Here is a 23,620-nt window from a genome sequence, read left to right as displayed (position 1 = left end):
TCCCCGGAAAATTTTGGGACAAAAATTTTTTGACTAAATCGGGTCGCTCTACAACCCTACGAAGTTAAATTCCAATTTTTTAAAAAAAATTCCCCCCAAATTTCACCCCTGGAAAATTAATTTCCCACCCTATAAAAAATGTGCGTAATTCGTTTGTAGACATGCTTCTGATCGATGTCAGGCGCATTCGCAGCTTCCTTCCGGCGTAATCTTCAAAAATCCGATCCGCAAACCGGTTTTTTCCCCCCCACTTTCAAAAGGGAGATGGAAAAGAGTTTAAATTTTGGCAGGTCGGTCTGCGGGAGACCATTTCTATAGCGACGGAGTTAAAATTTAGATATCCCAAAGATGAGGATTTATCCCCCCTTTTCAATCCCCGAGGGCAAAAAGGAAGTGGTGCCCCAAATGGTCCCCCCAAACTACGCCTACATCCCAAGGTACAAATTGATCGCATCAAGGTTTCTTAGGTCTCGGGCAATAAACTGTAGCCACCTTACGCGCTTGCGCAGAAAGTTGACCTTCGGGGGGGTCAGTAGATCGGTCATAGGGACCTCAAGAACCTTGAGGCGTCCTCTACGAAAGTTATATTGTGTCCGATACAAAAAAATGTGCAAAGGGGGGGGCTGGGGGGATGACCCCTCTTTGCCCCCCGACTCTTCTATATGACCCTCATGTTTGCTGGTCCTAGATCTAATCCCCTCTAAGTTATGGAGCCTCAAAGTGTTTGCCGCCCCCGGAACGAAGGTTGCCGCCCCCCAAAATTGACACCAATTATTTTCTGGACACCATTCGGGCCCTGGACTAACACCTCCCCAAGGGACAACGCGTGCACATGATTGTAAAAAAGTTGCCACTCCTTGCCGCCCCCGGTGCCGCCCCTAAGTGGGAGCCACCAACGGGCCGTCCCAAGATTCCCCCCCATGCCAAAGCTCATCCCGATCGGTCAAGGGGTTTCCGAGTTATGAGCTAAAAACAACTCGCGCATGCGTACAAAAAATTCTTCTTTTCGTTCGAACGCAGTGCGCAAGTGGACAACAGTGCCGGGCTCAACTCGCCACCAAGTCATGACTCTGCCGAGATACAGGTATAAACTTTGTGGGGGGAAAAACTAAGTCTTACATAAAAAGTTTTTGGGGACCTTAACATGACCCCCAAAATTGGCTAGAATCCCCCCATAAACCTGGGCACAACAGCCTGTCTAATTAAGGAAGCAAGTAGCATTTTGGGGGGTTCAAAAGTTTGAACCTCCATAACTCCCGAACGGGTTGAGTCGCCGTCATGAAACTTGCAGTATATAATAAGACCCCCCTCCTGCATCGATTCCTGGCATCTGCGCAGAAGTGCAGTAATGCGCTGCGCCGTTCCAAACTGATTATTTCCTTCATTGTTCTAGATGCCAATAAGAATCAAGAAACATTTGTAATTCCACCATTGAAAGCCGTAAAATATTCATTATTTTCTTAATTTTACTAGAAGTCAATAAAACTTGTTCTTTTAGACCAATGAGAACCGTTCCAAACTGTTTAAATCCTTCATTTTACTGAGAACCCATAAATTTAAAGAACGTTTTTAGTTCGACCATTGAGAGCTGTTCCAAACTGATTATTTCCTTCATTGTTCTAGATGCCAATAAGATTTAAGAAACATTTGTAGTTCCACCATTGAAAGCCGTAAAATTTTCATTATTTTTTTCATTTCATTAGGAGTCAATAAAATTAATGAAACCTTTATTGCTAAACCAATGAGAGCCATTCCAAATTGATTATTTCCTTTATTTTACTGGAAGCTCATAAACTTAAAAAACCTTTTAAGTTCGACCAATGAGAGCCGTTCCAAACTGATTATATCCTTCATTGTTCTAGAAGCCAATAAGATTCAAGAAACCTTAGTTCCATCATTGGACGCCGTAAAATATTCATTACTTCCTTCATTTTACTATGAGTCAAATTCAAGAAACCTTTCTTGTTCGACCAATGAGAGCCATTCCAAACTGATTATTTCCTTCATTTTACTGGGAGCTCACAAAATTAAAAAACCTTTTTAGTTCGACCATTGAGAGCCGTTCCAAACTGATTATTTCCTTCATTGGTCTGATCGGATAAGAAATTTCCTCCCGTATAAGAAGCTGTGGTAATGTTCTACAGCTTTCACAACTGCCAAGAGTTCTTTACTAGTGACGCAGTAGTTCCTCTCAGATTTTCCCAACGACTTGCTGTAATAGCCAATGACCACTTCTTGGCCATTTTGGATCTGAGAAAGAAAGGCTCCTAAACCATACTGCGAAGCATCTGTGTTCAAAACAAACGTCCCTTCTTGCGATGGATAAGCCAGAATAGGGGCTGTGATAAGACGCTTCTTCAATTCCGTGAAAGCTTGCTGACAATCTGTTGTCCAGGAAAATTGGTTGTTTTTCTCTGTCAGTCGATGAAGAGGTTTCGCGATCTGTCCAAAACCCTTTTGTTGTAAACATTGTAAATATTTGAACCCTTAGGGAGAGTAGCGCCCTATAATTTTACCCCCACCAAGAGATGCCTAAAGTTGGACTTTAATAACTGGCAACGCTGCATCTCTCTCTCTCGTACGAAGCCGTCGCCGTGCCGACACGTTACCGTTTTTTAATTCCCGAATATAATCGTTTAATTAGCAAAAAAGTTCGTTCCATTAAAATAATAGAATCATACAGTCCACTACAAACGAGAAGTATAAATCCAACATACATTTTGGTACATACGAGCGGATTGCAAAGTGATAAGTGATAAGTAACCTCAAAAAGCATCGGCTTGATGTAAATTCCGCGTGCCGCGTTCCGTGAACGGGTGCAAGATCAACAACAGCGAGCCATACACAGCGTTGCCACGTAGAGCAGCGAGAAAGAAGCAAGACGTCAAAATATAAAGTAGGTCCTTTCCGTTAGTGTTCCTACCTGAATACATCCATCTGCATGCTAAAATTTGTGTGAGAAGCTTAAAGCAAATAATCAGATTTAGTTTTTTAAAAACGTCTAAACGGTCAACTTACATCAATTTTTTACAATGCCCGATGACACAGATAATGGTGTCGATTCAAGAACAGACGAGCTTAAAAGGTTGGTATTTCGAAGAGGCCAATTAAAGGCAACTCTAATTCGTTTTACTAATTTTTTGAACAGTCCAAATCCCGGATATACAAGCTTAAAATTGCGTGTAAAAGATCTCGATACAACTTGGGCAGAGTTTCAAGACATTCAATCAAAAATCGAAGAATTAGATTCAAAACAGGATGTTGAAAGACAGTCGTTTGAAGACAATTATTACAGTAGCGTTGCGATAGCGCTTGATTTAATTGAACAACAAGAACATAACGTAGTTTCGAGTGCTGGAGCAAATTTAAATGTAATAATAACGCAAAGTTACAATCTATTTCCCTGCCACAGTTTAGTGGATCGTACGAAGGGTGGATTCAATTCTACTAAGTATTTCAAGCGTTAGTTGATAAAAACAGCGACTTAACAAAAATTCAGAAATTTTATTACTTGCAGTCGTGCCTTCGCGGTGAGGCAACACAAGTATTACAATCTCTAGAAATCTGCGAAGCTAATTACGATAAGGCATTAAAGTTACTACGTGAAAGATATGAAAATAAGCGCATGTTAATTCACAATCATGTTCGAAATTTATTTGAAATGTCCTCAGTATCTAGAGAATCTCATCAAAATTTACGAAAACTCATAGACAGCGTAGTTCGAAACCTTCGAGCATTAACGAGTCTTGGTCAACCAGTAGACCAATGGGATACGTTGATAATATATTTAATTTCACAAAAGTTAGACAATCACACCCGTAAAGAGTGGGAAGTGTTGAACAATAAAGATTCGCCAATGCTCGATGAGTTATTAAATTTCTTGAAAAATAAATGTCAAGAACTTGAAACTATTGACAATAAACAACACAACGCGTACGAAAAAGCTCCTCAAAACCGCAGTACAGTAGCTCATGTAAACACAAGAGATTCCACACAACAGTTTTATCAGAATTCGGCAAATCAAGGGCAATTTAATAATTTTTATTGTTACGTTTGTAAAGAAAAGAATCATTATACATATAAGTGCCCTAAATTACTTGCATTATCCTGTAAAGATCGTTATCTTGAGCTGAAGCGTTTAGGAATATGCACTAATTGCTTAAGAAGTGGTCACAATAATGAAAATTGTACAGGTAAAACATGTAGGATTTGCAAGCGTAAACATAACTCCATTTTACATGATTCTAATTTCCAATTTAATCGAAACACTCCTTATAATAACAATAATACCTTTACCGCCATTAGTCCCACAAACGTCAGTTCTGAAAATACCGTTAATCTTGAAAATAGCGAACAAGGTTCCAGAATCTTGCAAATGTCCGATCAAAATTACAACAGTACGCGTCAATCGATACAAGAACTCGATAGTTCACTTCAGAGGCAATGTACCTAGCATAAATACAGGTGCTAACGAAACGGTCAGCAATGCAACAGCGTCATCAGCTGCTCGTTGTCACAACACTAATTCCTCGGGTGAAACTCAAATTTTGCTTGCAACAGCAATCGTTAACATTATAGACACAAATGGCAAGCTTTAAAGTGTCGCGCGTTATTGGATTCTGCGAGTCAATCCAACTTTTGCTCTGAAGCTTTGTATCAAAAGTTGAACTTACCAGGATGTATAGTAAACGTTCCTGTTCTTGGAGTAGGAGGCGCGTCCTGTAATGTGTCAGTCAAAGTCAAAACAACGGTTAAAGCGTTAAATGATTCATTCCAGGCAAAGGCTGAATTTTTAATTATAAATAAAATTACCACTAAATTGCCGCAAATTTCTTTCGATCCTACTTTTCTTAACTTGCCCGAAAACATTCAATTAGCGGATTCCGATTTTTGTAACTCAAACGAAATTGATATCTTAATCGGAACCGAATTATTTTTCCGTTGTTTAAATGACCAAAAAATTATGTTAGGTGAAGACGGTCCTATCTTGCAAAATACCAAGTTCGGATGGGTTTTAGTTGGTCCTTTAAACTTATACCGTGTACCGAAAGAAAAATATCAGTCATTGTTTTTTGAATCTCAATGAATCTTACGAAAACCTACATAACACCATACAAAAATTCTGGCAAATTGAAAATGTAGGAAGCAAACAAGATAAGCTAACTAATGAAGAACTCGAATATGAGTTAGATTTTTGAAATAATCATAAAATCGAAACAGACGGACGTTATACAGTTAAACTTCCGTTAAAGCAAAATTATGTAGAGTTAGGAGAATCTTATTCGATCGCATTAAAATGTTTACTTTCTTTGGAGCGACGTTTGGAAAAGAATATCGAGTTAAAAACCCAGTACACTGACTTTCTAAAGGAATACGAGAAAATGGGTCATATGTCCCGCATTACGATTTAGATTTACCAGGTGAAATTTGCGTATATCTCAGCCATCATGCCGTCATAAGGGAAAGTAGTAGCACTAAAAAATTACGCGTCGTTTTCAACGCAAATTTGAAAACTAATTCTGGCTATAGTCTAAATGACGTGCTCAAGATAGGGCCCAAAGTACAAAAGGACGTATTCGATATGGTTTTGCGTTTGCGCACTTACCCAATTTTGATTGACGCAGACATTGAAAAAATGTACCGTATGTTATAGATTGACAAATCCCATCGAAAATTGCAACGCATTCTTTGGAGAGATGACGTCACTGGAAACCTCGTTTATTACGAATTAAATACCGTGACGTACGGCACAGCTAGCGCATCGGACTTAAATATAAAGATTGACAGCCCGAAGTTAGTAAAATAATTTTAAACAATTTCTACATGGACGACTTAATTTTTGGGCCCCACGACCTTGACAAAGCAATTGAATTAAAAGCAAATATCAACAAAACATTGTCTAAACATGGATTACAATTAAGAAAATGGGTGTCAAATAATCCCCGCGTGATCAAAAACTCTGGCGATTCACAGAATACAGAATTTTATATACTAGGAGACGATGAAACAAAAACGTTAGGTACCGCTTGGAATACAAAATCTGATACTATTCATTATAATTTTCAATTAAAAATTGATCATTCTATAATAACTAAAAGAACCATTCTAGCAACCCTTGGACAGATTTACGACATATTGGGTTTAATTAATCCTGTAATAGTGACAGCTAAATTAATATTACAAGAGGTTTGGAAAAGTCAACTAGATTGGGACTCTCCAGTGCCTGCAATTATAGCTGATCAATGGTCAATTTTTGTCTACCAATTGCCTAAACTCAATTCTATACACATTCCACGTTGCGTGATAGATACCGAAATAAGTTATAGATCAGTTTTACTTTGTGGTTTTTCGGACGCGTCACAGCTCGCTTACGGAGCTTGCATTTATCTCGTATCTTGCGATAATTCAAACAAACCCTCTTCACATCTGATTTGATCTAAATCTAGATTAGCGCCATTAAGTTCGATGAGCTTGCCACGCTTAGAACTGTGCGGAGCACTGTTATTAGCTCAATTAGTCGACAAGCTGTTAAAGTCTCTAGAAATTCACATACATCAAGTAAATCTTTTCACCGATTCTATGATCGTTCTGGATTGGCTAAATTCTGAACCGAGTTGATGGAAAGTGTTTGTCTCAAATTGAGTTGCCGAAATCCAACGACTTACCGCAAATATGACTTGTTATCAGATAGAGTCTGATATCAACCCCGCTGACATAGTCTCCAGAGGTTCCGATCCTGTAGCCATTCAAACTCAACCTCTTTGCTGGCATGGTCCTCCTTTTTTATTGACAGATTGTGAGCAGTGGCCTAAATGTCCAAACGTCAAAATAGCATTGCACGAAGCGCGAAAACAAAATATGAACTTATCTTTTTCTACCGTAAAACAAATCATCGGTAATCCTAATGAGATATTTTTTAGATGGTCTTAAAGGACTTTTCCTTATTTCTTCGAAATAAGGAAAAACTTCCAGGGCCGTTATCTATCCGTGAGTTAGACAGCACTATTTACAAAATATGTAAGCTAGTGCAGACTGAAAGGTTTTCGGAAGAAATTCGTTGCTTACAGAATTCTCAAGTTTTGCCTAAAAATAGCCGAATTCTTTCTCTTCATCCGTTCATTGATGAACAAGGATTACTACGAGTAGGCGGACGATTAATAAATTCTAATTTGAATTTTGAAAGGAAACATGCTATTATTTTACCATCTAAACATGCATTTGTTCAGTTGTTAATCAATCACTATCATCGGAAATTTCTACATGCAGGTCCGTCATTCATTCTAAATCAAATTCGGGACAAATTTTGGATTATTACCGGAAGAAACGAAGTTCGAAAGGTGTTAAGGAAATGCGTTATTAGTTTCCGAATAAAACCGTCAAGCCCCAATCAACTAATGGGAGCATTACCAAAACCTCGAGTCGTACCATCTCGACCTTTTTCTCATTGCGGCATTGATTATGCTGGCCCTTATTGTCTGAAAGATGGTAAAACGCGGAATCGGGTAACTATTAAGGCATATATTTGCGTTTTTATTTACCTGCGTTTTTACATACCCGCGCTGTTCATGTCGAACTTGTAACGGACTTAAGCTCTGAAGCATTTCTTAATGCCTTCAAACGATTTGTCTCGAGACGCGGTTTATGTCAGCATATTTTTAGTGACAATGCAACCAATTTTGTGGGTGCTAACCGTGAATTACTTAGACTTTGATAGGTTGTGCCAGATTGCGTCTCTAATAAATACTCTAACTACTTTTCTGATCATCGAATTAATTGGAATTTTATACCGGCGTGATCACCTCATCATGGAGGTATTTGGGAGTCTGCGGTGCGTTCGTTTAAATATCACTTGAAACGTGTCATTGGGGATAATCATTTAAATTTTGAACAATTTTATACGCTTCTTACACAAGTTCAAGCCATCCTAAACTCTCGACCTATCCTACCCCTATCCAATGACCCTACAGATATTGATGCACTCACTCCTGTACACTTCTTAATCGTCGAGAGTCTAGTCGCTGTACCCCAATCCCACGACAGTGACATTCCAACCAACCGATTATGTCAGTACAAACAACTGCAAAAGTTAGCGCAACGATTTTGGAGTCTTAGGAGTAAAGACTACCTCAACACGTTACAGCAGAGAGCCAAGTGGAAGACTCGACAAGAAAACATCAAGATCGGAACTCTCGTACTACTCAAGGAAGAAAATGAACCTCCCTTGCATTGGCTTATGGGTCGCATAGTGGTGGCTGTTCACCCCGGAGCTGATAAATTAGTGCGTGTAGTGTCAGTGCGCACGAAGAAAGGTGTTCTGTCACGCGCTATTACGAAAATATGTCCGTTGCCGATAACGGACAATGGCAGTGACTGTTAATGTTTTCTTAAGAATTTGTTCTCTTAAATTATTTTTCTTTTAACTATGGACATGTTGTTCGAACTGTTGAAATATCTTTGTATTTCAAGGCCGGCGGCATGTTGTAAACATTGTAAATATTTGAACCCTTAGGGAGAGTAGCGCCCTATAATTTTACCCACACCAAGAGATGCCTAAAGTTGGACTTTAATAACTGGCAACGCTGCATCTCTCTCTCTCGTACGAAGCCGTCGCCGTGCCGACACGTTACCGTTTTTTAATTCCCGAATATAATCGTTTAATTAGCAAAAAAGTTCGTTTCATTAAAATAATCGAATCGTACAGTCCACTACAAACGAGAAGTATAAATCCAACACCTTTACAACCCTTTACAAATCTTCGGTAATAGCTACACAATCCAAGAAAGCTTCTGATATCTCCTTTAGTCTTGGGTATGGGCCAATTCTTCACAGATTCGATTTTAGTTGGGTCGGCTTCCACTCCATTTGAAGAAACGACATGTCTGAGGAAATTAACTTTTTCTTGGAAAAATTAACATTTCTTTGGATTTAATTGTAAATGAGCATTCCTGAGCCTTGAGATAACTCTTTAAGAGGTTCTAGGGAGGTTCTAGAGGAATAAGGTTTTTCATGTGGTCTTTAAAGTCTTTTCCAATAACCATTATGTCATCCAGGTAAACCAAGGACGTCTCCCACGTAAGTCCACGTAAAACAAGCTCCATTAGTCGTTCGAAAGTGGCAGGTGCGTTACACAAAACGAATGGCATAACGTTGAATTGATTGAAGTGATTGTTTTCTCTTTGTCGTCCTTATGAACTTCCACCTGCCAATAGCCGCTCTTCAGGTCCAAGGTAGAAAACCATCTGGAACCAGCCAGTGTGTTTAATGTGTCATCGATACGCGGCAGTGGGTAGCTGTCTTTCTTCGTGATGTCGTTAAGCTTCCTACAGTCAACACAGAAGCGAGTTGTACCATCCTTCTTTGTCACAAGTACGACTGGAGATTTCCATGGACTGCTAGATTTTTCAATAATCCCGTTAACAATAATACAATAAACAACCCGTTTTCTGTCGCATAAAAGGAAGTCGTCTGGGTGGTTGTCGAATGGGTTCCTCTAGTCGAGTATTGATGCCATGTTGTACAAGACATGTACGTCCTTCAATTTTCTCCCATGCAAAGACGTCTGATTCAGAATAAATAAATTCAACAGCCTTTGCCATTTGATGTTGGTACAGATGCGTCCAGGTCTTCTTGAAGGTTGACAGCTCCTCTGTGGTAGGATGACGTAATGCTGTCCTTTGAACATCCTAGCTGCAGCGTGCCACACGTACAATTGGTTCACAGATGCCAATGACTTTTCCTTGCTTTAAACTAATCCGGTTGTCCTTGAGGTTGGCAACTCGTACTGGAATAGTATGTGAAGAATCGCTCGAATCCACTAAGCATCTTGCTGTTAAAAGATCCTCGATTTCATGTTCAAGGGGTTCTACGATGACCAAACCCAAGTCTGTTTCCCTTTCCAAGTGGGCTTTTACAATAATCTCTGAATTCGCTGGGATAGCTATATCTTGGTCCAAAATCAGTTTAATCCGTTCACGTCGTCTTATCGGTGTTTCTTCAGCCGAGAAAACTATTTCTTCATTTCCAATCCTTAAAAGCTTGTTCTTAAGTCTTTAAGTCGATTTTTACGTCCGGTTCGTCCATTAGGTCTAGTCCCAAAATGACTGTGTCGACGATATCAGCTACAAGGACTTTAGCTTGATGTTTAAAGCTGCCCATTGTTACCTGTACAACTGCTTCGCCAGGTACAACTATTCGATAGCCGTTCAATGTCTCCAAAATAGGCGTTTGTCGAAGTTTCTGCATCGGCGTAGATGTTATCAGGTCAAGCTTCACAATAGATCTTGTTGCCCCAGTGTCAATGGTAAACTCACATTCTTTGTTGTTCAATAGTCCTTGAGCGATTAAACTACCATTACACCTCTTTATCATAAAAATCCTTAATTTGGGGGCTGAAGGGTTACTTGCCAGGGGTCGCCCCCTTACTCCGGCAACCTCGAGTTTTCCTGGTCCTGGTTACTTCGGTACTGTGGATTTGGTGAACGAGACCGCTGCCTGCAATTCCTACTGTAGTGTCCTTTGCGTCCACAGTTGTAACATTTTACATCTTTTCTAGATGGAGAGTGGCTTCTTCTGTTATTGTCTCCTTTTTGCAGAATTTGATCCAGCTTCTTAACAATCAAATTCTGTTTTGGTGTCATAAATTATATTTAGAATATAATCTTTCTTGTCTCATGCCATTAAGTGCTTTTTTGTAAGTGGGACACGCAAAACTGTAAGTTTTGTGGTCCTTTCCGCAGTTTAGGCATTTTGGTTTCTCTTTGCAGTTTTTGATGCCATGTTCTTTTGAGCAGCATTTGAGGCAGGAGCGTTCTCTGCTCTCTATAGTACAGTTTTTTGTAACGTGGCCATATTTATATCAGTTTAGGCATAATTTGGGTTGGTTGGTTTCCTCCACACGGCAGTAATTCCAGCCTATTCTGATTTTCCTGGATTGTATAAGCTTGTTGGCTTGGTCAGTCGGGAGTTTTACAAAGGACTAAATTAAGTTATTTTTGTTTGGTTTCTGTGCCATTTGTATTTGTAAGCTGTCTGTAGTGGTATTTAGGGTGTCGATTAGTGCCTCTTCCAGTTCACTTTTGCTTGTAGAGTGAGTCATATATTTTATAAATATGGTTTTAGTGGGCTGTACAAGTGCAGTTTCCATGTTTTTGTCGATGTTTTTTGAGATTTCGTTGATAAAATCCTTGTCGCTTTCGTTTTTCCTTCGGTTTTTGATTTCGGTCCAACTCTGCGGATTGTCTAATGGGAGACGGGTATTTGGTCCTTGTTGTACGTTGGTTCAGGGTTCAGGTTCAGGTTTGTTAAAGGTGGTTGAGTTGTTTTGTTGGTTTGTGTTGTTTGTAATGATTGTAATTTTTAGGTCGTAGCCTTGACGGGCTTTTTCTGCTAATCTCCTTATTTTTACTATGTCTGTTTGGGAAGCGTTGTAGAGTTTGGATGCGTTTTTTGTAGGTTTGTTATACGTTGTTGATTTGTCCGTGATGATTTTGATCTTGCAGGACTTTTTCTTCTTCTCTTCTTCTTTGTTTTCTGTTTTTTACAATGTCAACCCCGGAGGCATTGTAAAGTACTATTTTATTATTTCCTTTTTGCTGTTCTTTTCTCACAAGGTTTGTTACTCCTTGAAGTAGGTTTGACCAGCTTTTTATGAATTCCTCGGTGTCATTTCCAGTTTCTGGGTTTTTTGCGCCTAGTATGTATATGGATTTTCTCTTGTTTGTATCATCGGCCTCGTCGGTCATTACAGTAGTGTCTATGCAGATAGACTTACCTTCTGCAGGTTTTCCGGCCTCCAGAAGGCTTTTTATTTGGGGGTATAAGTTACTCAGTCTTTTTTTTATCCAATTTTGCGTTGGTTGGTTTTCTGAGTCGGCGATAACTATTGTATTAAGTTCTGTGGAGAGCGGGTTTCCCGTCTCATGGCTTGTTTTAACGTAGCAGTTGTTGTTCCATTTTAGGTTGATAACCTTGACGATGTTCTCGATTTGCTCTGATTTCCGTTGAGACAGGATGGTGTTGTGGTTGTTGTCCGGGTCGGTTGGATGTGTTTTGTGGTGGTGTCTGTGTCGGTCTGAGTTGAGCTGTCTATAGTGAAAGTGTTTCTGTCTTCGTTTAGTTCTCCAATACGGAGGCCGTTTATGAGAGTCCACACATGTCGTTGGTGTTCATCAAGTTGCACTTGGTTTTAGAGAAGTTTAGAGACGGTCTCTTTAATTTCTTTTTTAGTATTATGGTTATTGGCCACGATTTTGGACAGTTTCCTTGTAGTTTCATCCAGAGATTTGATGAGCTGTTTTAGTTTTTTTAATTTCTCTTTTTCTTCTGTTTGAAACTCGGTGTCGTCCTTTGTACTACTAGAGTTGTCATCTTGTCATTTATTTCCTTCTTTCTTTTTTTGATGGATTCCCCTTCGTCGTCGTCCCAGCACAAGTCGACGCACGCCACTTTGCTTGGGGTCACGGAATCTTTCGATTTTGGGTTTTAAGTTTTGTTTGACCACGGTGGGGACGTCATGTATCACCAGGGCATTAGTTCTTCGTCGTCGCTGGTGTTAGCCCTGTCTCTGTAATTGTAATCATGCCGTCTTTTTTGAGCCGGGTGTGCACTTCCAGGGGTTGCCCCCTTCCCTGGAAATCCTTCCAAGTCGCTGGTGTTGGCCCTGTCTCCGCGTTTGTCATCCAGAAGCTGGGCATGTTGAGTTTTCAGCAGAGCGGTCTTTTCGATGTCTAAAGGAGCAGGGGCGACAGTTTGGATGCTCTCTGACACGTTGGCGTGTCAGCTTTTTTTGTGAGCAGGAAATTCATTTAAGAGCGACAATGTCGCGTCGTGCGGTCTGTCCGTTCCCAGGGGTCGCGTTAATGGGTTAATTTATATTTACAGTATTTGACCTATATTCAATAATTACGACTATTCACAATATTTACATATTGTTTAATATTGAGGAGGTTGAAGGTTTAGATTGGGTGGGTAGAGTTATTGAGAGTCTTGAGTGCCATTTCAATACTGATTTAATCCTACGCATGTAACTAACAATCTTACTAAACTATTAAACATACCAGTGGCTCAGAAACAATTAAACTCTATGGTTTTGACATGGTTGTTACAGTCATCGTTTGTAAACAATTTATAAACAGTTTGGTGGCTGCTGAACTATAATTATTGCAACCACTGTTAAATAATATAGAACGCTATGTTACGCTGTTTTGAATATAGTTAAACAATTATCGTTTTGCTTACTAATTGTAATTATGAAATGTTAACAGATCTATAAACTATGATTGTCCTTAATTACCCTGATTATTTATATAACATTAAGATATATGTTTAGCTGAAGACTAAACATCTTGCCGGGCTCGACTGAATTTGGCGAGCTGAATTAGAGGTTGATGATTTCATATCAGGCCTCATTGTTGAGACTGTGTCGTCTTAGCGATGCCAGTTCTATCATCTCTGAAGATGTCTTATGTTTGGTTGTTGGTTGAGATCTGGCAGTAGTTAGTGCCCGACGGCATTTGTTGACTGCTACTATGACCGCCATGATAATAAGTACTACCGCTGCTGATGTCAGTGCACCTGTGAACATAGAATGTTTAGTTATGGATTTCCAGTGATGTTGTCCTAGCTCGGTTTCAATGTCTTCCTCCATTTCTTTTAGCTTTCGAAAATCATCAGAGGGATGAATGATGTTTTCTTCGTATTGGCTTTGAGGTGGTTGCTTTATTGACGTGGTCAAGTTTACCGCCACCTGCTTGATAAAACCTGCTAGAACCGGAAATACGTCGCTGCGCCTAGCTGCTATAGATATTTTATTAGTCGATATAATGCAATTTGATGAAATCGAAATGATTCCTGTTTTATTTAAGACTAAATCTTCTCTATTACCGTTACACGTTATTGCAACTTTTGATGAATCAGGTGACACAAAAATCCACGAATTTTTGGTGTAAAGTTGAATCCATTGCATTGCTTTAATTTTCACTCGCTTAACGGGACAGCTCGAATGTTCAGTTCGTTGATATATTTCATCTAAAATGCAATTCGGGCTGTTTTCAATGTTCCTTATTAAAGGCGGTGAGCATACGAATAAATGTTTTCTAATTCCTATGCAATTCTTAAATTCTTCTTCACTTATGTGAAAATATTTTTGTTCATTGTAATCACTAGCTAGCAGTTCTTGAGGTAGGTCAATTGTTAAATACGTGTCGCCTTCCACTGCAGACGGTATCGCACTGACCTTGACTACGGTAAAATTGCTGAACTCAGTTACTATAAAATACACATAAACGTGTAGTTGTTTTTCTGTTTCCTCAAGTTCAGTTTTCAATATGGGTTGAGGTAAGATTTCAATGCTTGGTGGCATTTTGCGCTCTGCAGTTTGGATTATTTCCCTTATCTGCCCCGGTGTTAACATTGAGTATATGTTGCCTGTGTTGTATAAGATGTCAGACAGACTTTTATAATAGTCATATACTTCATCTAAATAATTGTTCCCAACTTGATATGAGCTCAGAAGGTGAATGCTAAGTCTGTTTTCGTCCACCGCTTGAAACCAGCTTTGCTTCATCTCAGTTATAGCGGCTTGGCTTCTGATAACCTTTTCTTGAAACTGCTTAAGCTTGCTGTAAATTCTGTTTTCGGTGTCGTTAAACTGAGATAGTGCCTGCAGCATAAATTTAGTTTGATGACTAGATGCATGTATTAATTGTTGTTGATTCTTTTCTAGATTGTTAATGTCGGTGTATACTTCGTCATTTACGCCAAAAATTGAAGTCATCAGTTTTCCAAGTAATCCTCGCCGTTTCCTTGACCTTGTAACGTCGTATATTCCTTTTATAACCCACTCTAGTCTAGTTTCTTTTAATTGCATATCGGAAATTAATGTGTTGCATTCAGTTTTTTCTGATATTTCTGCCACATTTTGGCATACGTTCTGAATCTGGGCTGTAACATTTTTTATGTTTTTTATGTGGTAGCTGATATCAGATTTATTCAGCTTTATGTCAATTCGAAAGATTCCCCTTTCTATTTTTGCTTGTCCAATATGTTCAATGTACAATCCTGGTTTTGGATATTCTATCTTATATTGAGCCTTTGCTGAATTTACTAGGCTTAATATGAATAAAATCGCTACAACGGCTTTCTTCCACAAATTTGCTGACCTTGTTTTGCGTTTAAATTGATTTCTCTCATTTCCATATTCTACTGCCTTTTTTTCTGATTCTCCACGTAACGGTATAAGCTTATGAATCGGCCGTTTGGTAATTACTCCCCCTGGCTTCTTTATTGACACTACTCGAACAATTCCGTCCTTATCCGCGTGCGCTTCGGTTATTCGAGCTAATGGCCATTGACTTGGTTTTACGTTATCTTCTTTTAAGATTACTACTTCTCCCGTTTCTAAATTGTTTGATTTGGATGTCCATTTGTACCGCTGCTGAAGTTGATGTATGTACTCTTGCATCCATGTATTCCAAAATTCTTTACGCATTTTTTGTATCATTTTCCATCTTTGATTCATATTACTGATGATGTCTTCGCAGATTGGGGTAATCGGTGACAATAGTTCTCTTCCGATTAAAAAGTGACCTGGTGTGAGAACGGCAACATCGTTTATGTCTTCGGACAACGGACACAAAGGCCTTGAGTTCAATGATGCCTCAATAAGTGTTAACAACGTATATAACTCCTCAAAGGTCAATGTTGTATCTCCAATCACTCGTCTTAAATGATACTTTGTGGATTTGACGCCCGCTTCCCAAAGACCACCAAAATGAGGTGCTGAGGGAGGGATAAAGTGCCACTGTATGCCCAACGATGTGCTTCGATCCTCAATTTTCTCCTTTCTGAGTAACGCGATAACTTCTGACTCGATTAAGTTGTTTGCCCCTACAAAAGTTGTGCCATTGTCACTATAGATGTGTGCACATTTTCCTCGTCTAGATATGAACCGTTTTAACGCTGCTAAAAATGTTTCAGCTAGCATGTCACTTACTAGTTCAAGATGTTGTGCCTTAGTTGCTAAGCACACAAATACTACAATATAACCCTTATATGATTTATTTCCTCGTCCTTTTGTGGTTCGCACTTGAATTGGTCCTGCATAATCAATTCCAGTGTGTAAAAATGCCGCTGATTGAGTCACTCGAGGTGGTGGTAACTGTCCCATTAACTGTTGTGCTGTAGCAGCTTTATATCTGATACATTTTACACAATTGTTAATTATCTTTTTTACTGCCTTTTTTCCATTAATCAGCCAAAATTTTCTTCTAATGAAGGCTAAGGTATTCTGGTTACCTCCATGTAATGTTGTGTTATGCGCATCTCTTATAATCAAGTTTGTTAAATGACATCTTCCTGGTAAAATTATGGGATGTTTTTCTGTGTATTTTAATAGTGAATGTTTCAGTCTACCTCCTACTCGTAGGATATTGTTTTTGTCGATAAACGGACTTAAATTGACTATTTTACTTTGTTTATCTATTGTTTTATTTGATTTTAGAGCTTGAATTTCCGCGTGAAATGCTCCAGCTTGTTCTAACCGAACAATTTTTTCTACAGCGTTGCTAATTTCCTGAATTGTTAATGTACCTTTCCTGATGCCTGTTTTTTTGCAATTGTTAATGAATCTATAACAATAGGCAATTATGCGATTCATTGACAGCAATGTTGAAATTTTTTCATGAATTTTGGGTTCACTTCTTTGTGCTACATTTACTTGTATGCTCTTTTTCCTTTCTTCTTCGGTCTCTGGAATTTTTGCGTTTACTGGGTATTTGTTTCCTTGCAGCCACGTTGGGCCTTGCCACCATGGAACAAAGTCCTTGATTTTAGAGGGATCAATGCCTCGTGATATTACATCTGCTACATTTTCTTCAGATTTCACATGATTCCAATGCTGAGATGGCACCAAGTTTTGTATCTCAGATACTCGATTTGCCACAAATGTTTTCCAATTATTGGGCGTTCCTTGGATCCATGATAATGCTATCATGGAGTCAATCCAAGCGTATGTGGGTGTTTTATTCAAACGTAGAGCCGTTTTAACTCTAGTTAGTAACCTTGCTAACAATACTGCTGCACATAACTCAAGTTTTGGTAGTGTTGTTTTTGTTTTTATTGGTGCTACTTTTGACTTTGCAGTCAATAGTGTGATTTTGATGCTTTCGTCGTTATTTATAATTTTTACGTAAACTACAGCTCCGTATGCCTTCTCTGAAGCATCGCTAAATCCGTGTAGTTCAATTTTGTTCTTGGTTGATTGATACGTCCAACGCGGAATGCTGATTTCTTCAACGGACTTTAACTGCTGCCGAAACTTATTCCAACAAGCTGCTATTTCTTGTGAGACTTCTTCATCCCAGCTAAGTTTTTCTAACCATAATGTTTGCATGATCAGTTTTGCTTTGACTAATACTGGACTTAGCCATCCTAACGGATCGAATAGTTTCGCAATGTCCGCTAATATTGTTCTTTTCGAAAGCTTTTGTGACGGTGCTAACGCCACCTTAAATCTTATGGAATCGTCACTTGGTGACCATAATAATCCTAATGATCTTCTGGTGTCATCTTCTTGAATGTTGACTGCGCTTTCGTCTCGCAATTCTACTGGTATTGCTTGTATGACTTCCCTGTTATTACTAGACCATTTTCTTAGTGTTATCCCGCTGGCCTTGAACATGCTTATTAGTTCATTCACCGTTTCAATTGCCTCTCTTTCGTCTTCTGCACCTGACATTAGATCGTCCACATAGAAGTCCTGTAAGCTGATTTTTGATGCTGTTGGATACGACATTTTCTCGTCTTCCGCTAACCTTTGAATTGTTTTTACAGCCAAGTATGGTGCTGCAGCCGTTCCATACGTTACGGTCAATAACTTGAATTCTTGAATTGGGTCGTTTGTCGAGAATCTCCATAAGATTCTGTGATAGTCCTGATCGTCTTCGGAAATTCGAATTTGTCTATACATCTTCTCTATGTCGGCTGTAAATCCTATTCTGTGACTTCTCCAACGTAATAGAATATCTATAAGGTCATCTTGAATTTTAGGACCTACGTGCATGATGTCATTTAAACTTTTTCCATTTGTCGTTTTTGATGATGCGTCAAACACTACTCTCAACTTTGTAGTCGTACTGGTTTCTTTGATAACTGGTTGATGAGGTATGTAATATTTTCCTTGGATTTGGTTACTCCACTGCACCTGTTTCATGTGACCTAGCTTAATGTATTCACTCATAAATTTTTTATATTCCAAATTCAACTTGTAATCATTAGATAATCGTTTCTCCAAGGACAGTAAACGTGCCAACGCTCTTGGCCTTGACTCACCTAATTGCGATGACTCAATTTCGTTTTTAAACGGAATTTGAACAGTGTACGTACCGCTCGAATTACGCAATGTTGTTTTATCGTAAAATGCCTCGCATGCATTTTCATCGTTTGTTAATTGTCGTTTTTCCGAAATTTCCTCTAATTCCCAGAACCGTGATAATTCTTTCTCTTCAGACTGTGTTATCATGCTTACTACTGCAATGTTGGTTTGTTTTAAGGATTGATGAATGCTTCCCCAAATTATCCAGCCTAACTCTGTATTTTGGGCTACAAGGCCGTCGTTTGACTTGTCGATTCCTTCTAACAAAATTTCGTGAAATTCTTGGGCTCCAAGAATCACATCAATTGGACCCGGCTTTCCGAAGCCTGGGTCAGCAAGAATTTTATTTTGCCATAATTCGGTGTTTACTTCAATTGGGTGTTCTGGCATATCTTTTGCTAATTTTTGTAAAATCAGCAGTTCAGTATTTAACGTAAATTTGCTAGTAATGCGTGGTTTGCATTGTACAGATATTTTGTATTTGCAGCTCTCATTGGTTGATCCCCCTATACCAGAAATTTCTGCATGAATTTTCTGTTTGGGTAATTGTAGTAAATTGGCAGCTTCCATAGTGATAAAGGATGCTTGCGAACCTGAATCGATCAAGGCTCTCAAATTTTCGTTTTTTCCATCTGAATCTTGAATTCTAATGATTGCTGTCGCTAATAATGTTTTACCTCCTTCATGCGCGACATGTGTTCCTACCCTGTTTGATTGATTGAAATATGGTTTTGATTTCTGCTCGTTTGGCGTTTTCGTTTTGTTGTGGTTGTTTTCTTTGTGGATAAGCGTATGATGATTTTGAAAGCAAATTCTGCATTTTTGAAATGACAGGCATTTTGTAGTTAAATCGTGGTTTAAGCAATTTAAACATAACCGTTTTTCTTTAGCAGTATTAAACCGTTGATAAGCTGTTAATGCTTTGAATTTTAAACATTGATAAATGGTATGGTTAGATAAATTGCAGTACTTACAGCTTTGACTTTGCTGTTTTCTCTGATGTGGTTGATAACTGCCCATGCTGCTATTGTTTTCGCGTCCGTCATGTCGATCGGTAGATATGGATTCGATGGCTCGAAACCGCTTAAGGATGAAGTTCAACATCTCGTCGAGTTCTGGCACTTGTAGTGGATTGATCAAACTAGCTTCAAATAGCTCTTGTGTTCTCTTATCGATTTTCCGCAGTAGGACGCAACCGATGATCGGGTCCCATTGAGATGTATTCATGTTCAGAGCTTCAATGGCTTTCAAGCATTCTTTTGTTGTGTTGTAAATTTCTTTTAGCTGTTCTGATGATTCTTGTTTGCTGTCAGGTAGATCCAGTATTTTGTTAATAAGCTTGTTGGTGATTAGGCGTTCGTTACTGTATCTCTCTTTGAGATGACCCCATGCAATATGGTAGTTCGCTGAACTGATTTGAAAATGTTGAATTGCTCTGCCAGCTTCCCCTGTGACATGAGCTTTTAGATAGTTCATTTTTTCGATTTCGCTGAGTGCCTCGTTGTTATGGATCACATTCTTGAACATGTCTTCAAATGGCGTCCACTCTTCGTAGTTTCCAGTAAATATTGGTATCTTTATTTGAGGTAGGCTGATGTTATTGGTTCTATTCACTGACATTTGTGGTTGTTGGTTTTCTACCTCACTTTTCAGAGGTGATGATTTGCTGTTAGATTGTCCTTGAATTTTGGCAATCAAGGTACGAAGTTGCTTGAATTTGTTTTCTTCAAAATATTTTGAAACTTTGTCAACGTCCAATTTTGAAATTTCCCAGTGTAAGGATGTTACGATGTTCCAGTCTTTCAAAATTGTTGAAAAAAGTCCACTTTTTACCTCGGGATCAAATGTTGCAGTGAATTCTTCAACCAGTTCATCCAAATCGCTCATTCGCAAGGTTTGTTCCTGCGTGAGTTGATTTAGAGTGGCACTTTTTTGATGCTTATCTTGTTGCTTTAATTCTTGTTTTCTCTCTTCGTCTAGTAGTTTTTCCTTGCAGTTGTTTAACTCTTGTAGAGCATCGTTATAAATGGTTCTGATTTGTTCAAAGTAATTGCTAGCAAAGTACGTAGCGTGTTGCGTTTCTAATGTTTTCAGCTCTTTGAGCTGGGTGTCATTTACTTTAACTTCGTTCCATAGCTTCTGAACTTGAGTTCTCCTTTCTTCAACGTATTGTAGGGTTTTTCTGTTTAATGGGTCTTTCTTTATATTGGTGTGAATGCGTTTGATCTCTTGTCCTAATACCTCTTGAGCTTTGCTTAATTTGTTAACGGTTTCCATTTTTGTGTTAAGATTAAACTCTTCACTTGCACTGAATGAATCACTTCACTTTACTTGTTATCTGCACTTGTATACGCGATCTGCACTGAGTTATCGATTTGTATACGCGACTCGCGGCCGAATATTACTTGATTAGATTTTTTGTTCTGTGGCTAACATAGGTTACCGATTAATTATTTTAGACTCGAAGGACCATGTTTAATATTGAGGAGGTTGAAGGTTTAGATTGGGTGGGTAGAGTTATTGAGAGTCTTGAGTGCCATTTCAATACTGATTTAATCCTACGCATGTAACTAACAATCTTACTAAACTATTAAACATACCAGTGGCTCAGAAACAATTAAACTCTATGGTTTTGACATGGTTGTTACAGTCATCGTTTGTAAACAATTTATAAACAGTTTGGTGGCTGCTGAACTATAATTATTGCAACCACTGTTAAATAATATAGAACGCTATGTTACGCTGTTTTGAATATAGTTAAACAATTATCGTTTTGCTTACTAATTGTAATTATGAAATGTTAACAGATCTATAAACTATGATTGTCCTTAATTACCCTGATTATTTATATAACATTAAGATATATGTTTAGCTGAAGACTAAACACATATGTATAAAACCCTGAATCGACGAGGTTGCAATAAATGGTTCGATCGTCGATCGTGGTGCCCTGACCTTGGCTATTTAAAGTAACTTAGCGTATGATTTACCTACTCGATTCAGCAAATTAACGTAACCTAACCTAACCTAACCTTTTTTTTTTTTTTTATAGCGAAGAAAAACCTGCAAACAGGCACCGGGGGGATCGTTGTTAGTAATCCCCATCGCCAGGTAGTGTGGGGGTGGCGATGTAGTGCCGACCTACTAAAAAACTTTGCTGGTGGGGGCGGAGTCCTCTGCCACCCTTCCCCGGAACCGCCTTCCAGCAATACCTCGGGGGAATCCCGCTTATCTCATGCCTTCCAGGCGTTTCTCTTCTTTGACTTTGCTCTTCATTACTGTTTCCAACATTGATGTGACTAATTGCCAGTTGTGTTCGCTCTCCATCATTACGCTGCTAATGTTTTCTTTAGTTAGCGTTACGCCACACTCAATATTTGTGATCCTCCTTAGATCGTTGAACTTGCGTGGCCGCATAAAAACACTGTATGTTCAGAAGTATCCCGTTCTCCGCAGAACCAGCAGTCTGCGTTCTGTTTTTTTCCAATTTTTTCGAGATAAACTCCAAAAGCCCCGTGACCCGTGATGGCTTGCGTTAGGTAATGGTTTACCACTGTGTACTCCTTTGTTGTCCATTCTTTTACATTTTTTATAAATGTCTTGCTCCAGCCATTGTAATTTTCCGATCTTGTCTGCCACACTCTCAACAATTCCTCTCTGGCTGTATCCCTTTGTTCTTTTCCGTTCCTGTAAACAGCCTCTCTCTCCGCCACGGCAAGATCTATCGGTGGAATTTTTGCCAACACCTGTACCGCTTCCGTTGCAACCGTTCGATATGCTGCTGTTACTCCAATAGAGAGTCCGCGGTACACTCTGGTTAGGGTTTTTTTGTAATGGTCATATCAAAGTGCTTCCGACCATATTGGGGCTGCATATAACAGTACAGACCTAACCGCGCTTACAAGTATTTGACTTTTTGCAGATCCAGGCCCTCCAATTCTTGGCATTATCCTCCTAAGATTGTTGTACATGGAGAGTCCTCTCTCCGCGACTTTTTTAACGTGTGTTGTCATTTTCAAGTCTTTATCCAAATAAACTCCAAGGTATTTTAACGCACTGTGAGCTAATGACCTCATTATTCTCAATTTTGATGGACATTTGAGGGATTTTTCTTCTTCCGGCGAGTAGTACCATCTCTGTTTTTTCTGTGGCTGTAGTTACTCCCATTCTCTGCAGTTTGTGTATTACGTTCTCTACCGCATACTGTGCTTTGTCTTACAATTGTTCTAGGGTTCTCCCAGTGACCACCACTGCCAAATCGTCTGCATACGCAATCAACTGTACCCCCGTTTCCATTTTTAGTTTAACTGCTTGGTCGTAGAACACATTCCACAACGTTGGACCAAGGACTGATCCCTGTGGGACTCCACATGTAATCTGCCCTTTTTCCCCATTCGGGAGTATGATATACCTCTGGGAGAAGTAGGACTCTATGAGTTGAAGCAAGTATTCGCTAACATTTCCTTTAATTAGCTGTGTGATTATTCCTTCCAGTGGTGCTGAGTTAAAGGCATTCTTTACGTGTAAAAGTATCATCAACGCGAATTCCTTGTTTTTATGTGCTTTTTGTTTTATAATGCTACTGATTTCCTTCACTTTTTCCAGAGCGTCGATCGTTGATCTACCTTTAACGAACCCGTATTGGTTTTGTTGGATCATGTCGTTTTCCACTATCTCCTTCTGTAATCTATTCTTGATTAATATTTCCAGCAGTTTTCCGGCTGTATCAATAAGGCAAATGGGTCTGTAGGTGCTAGGGCTATCTACGGTCTTCTTTGGTTTTGCCAACAGTACCAAACTTTCTGATTTCCATATGGACGGAGAATATTTCTGGAGCAGCTTTAATGTAATCTTTTAAAATGACTGTTGTTATGCCATCAGGACCAGGCGCCAGGTCTTTCTGGGCTTCATTTCTTGAAGACATTGGAATAATTCGTCCTGTTCTAGTGTAGGTATGCTTTCGCTTCTCACCTGTCTCGATGGCCATTTCATCGTTGCGTTCTTAGGAAACAGAATATCTACTTGCTCCAGTGTCTCTTTTAAGGAGGGTCTGTTGTCTCCTGTCGTTCCCCACCGTTTGGTGACAATTTGGTAAGCTTTTCCCCAAATATCGTTGTCCAGATCGTCGCAAAGCTCTCGCCATTTTGTTCTTTTGCTATTGATGATTGCATTTGTGAGTTGACGTTTTGCATCCTTGTATTGTTCCCTTAGATCTTCCCCCTTAGTCTGGCTCTGTTCGTTAAGCGCACG

At 39.2% G+C, this 23,620-nt stretch overlaps 1 protein-coding gene across 1 annotated transcript; it reads left to right on the top strand.

Moving 5' to 3' along the window:
- Nucleotides 1-6,672: 6,672 nt before the first annotated feature.
- On the top strand, nucleotides 6,673-8,377 carry LOC145734965 (uncharacterized). The gene is made up of 2 exons (XM_081988638.1): nucleotides 6,673-6,796; nucleotides 7,914-8,377. Exons 1-2 carry the CDS (start codon nucleotides 6,673-6,675, stop codon nucleotides 8,375-8,377), a joined length of 588 nt encoding a protein of 195 aa, XP_081844764.1.
- Nucleotides 8,378-23,620: the final 15,243 nt, after the last annotated feature.

Source organism: Ips typographus, linkage group LG10 (assembly GCF_016097725.1).
Source record: "Ips typographus isolate SLU linkage group LG10, UJ_Ityp_2.0, whole genome shotgun sequence".
NCBI lineage: Eukaryota > Metazoa > Arthropoda > Insecta > Coleoptera > Curculionidae > Ips > Ips typographus.
Note: the sequence above shows the minus strand (reverse complement) of the source record. Positions and strands in the feature narration are given on the sequence as shown.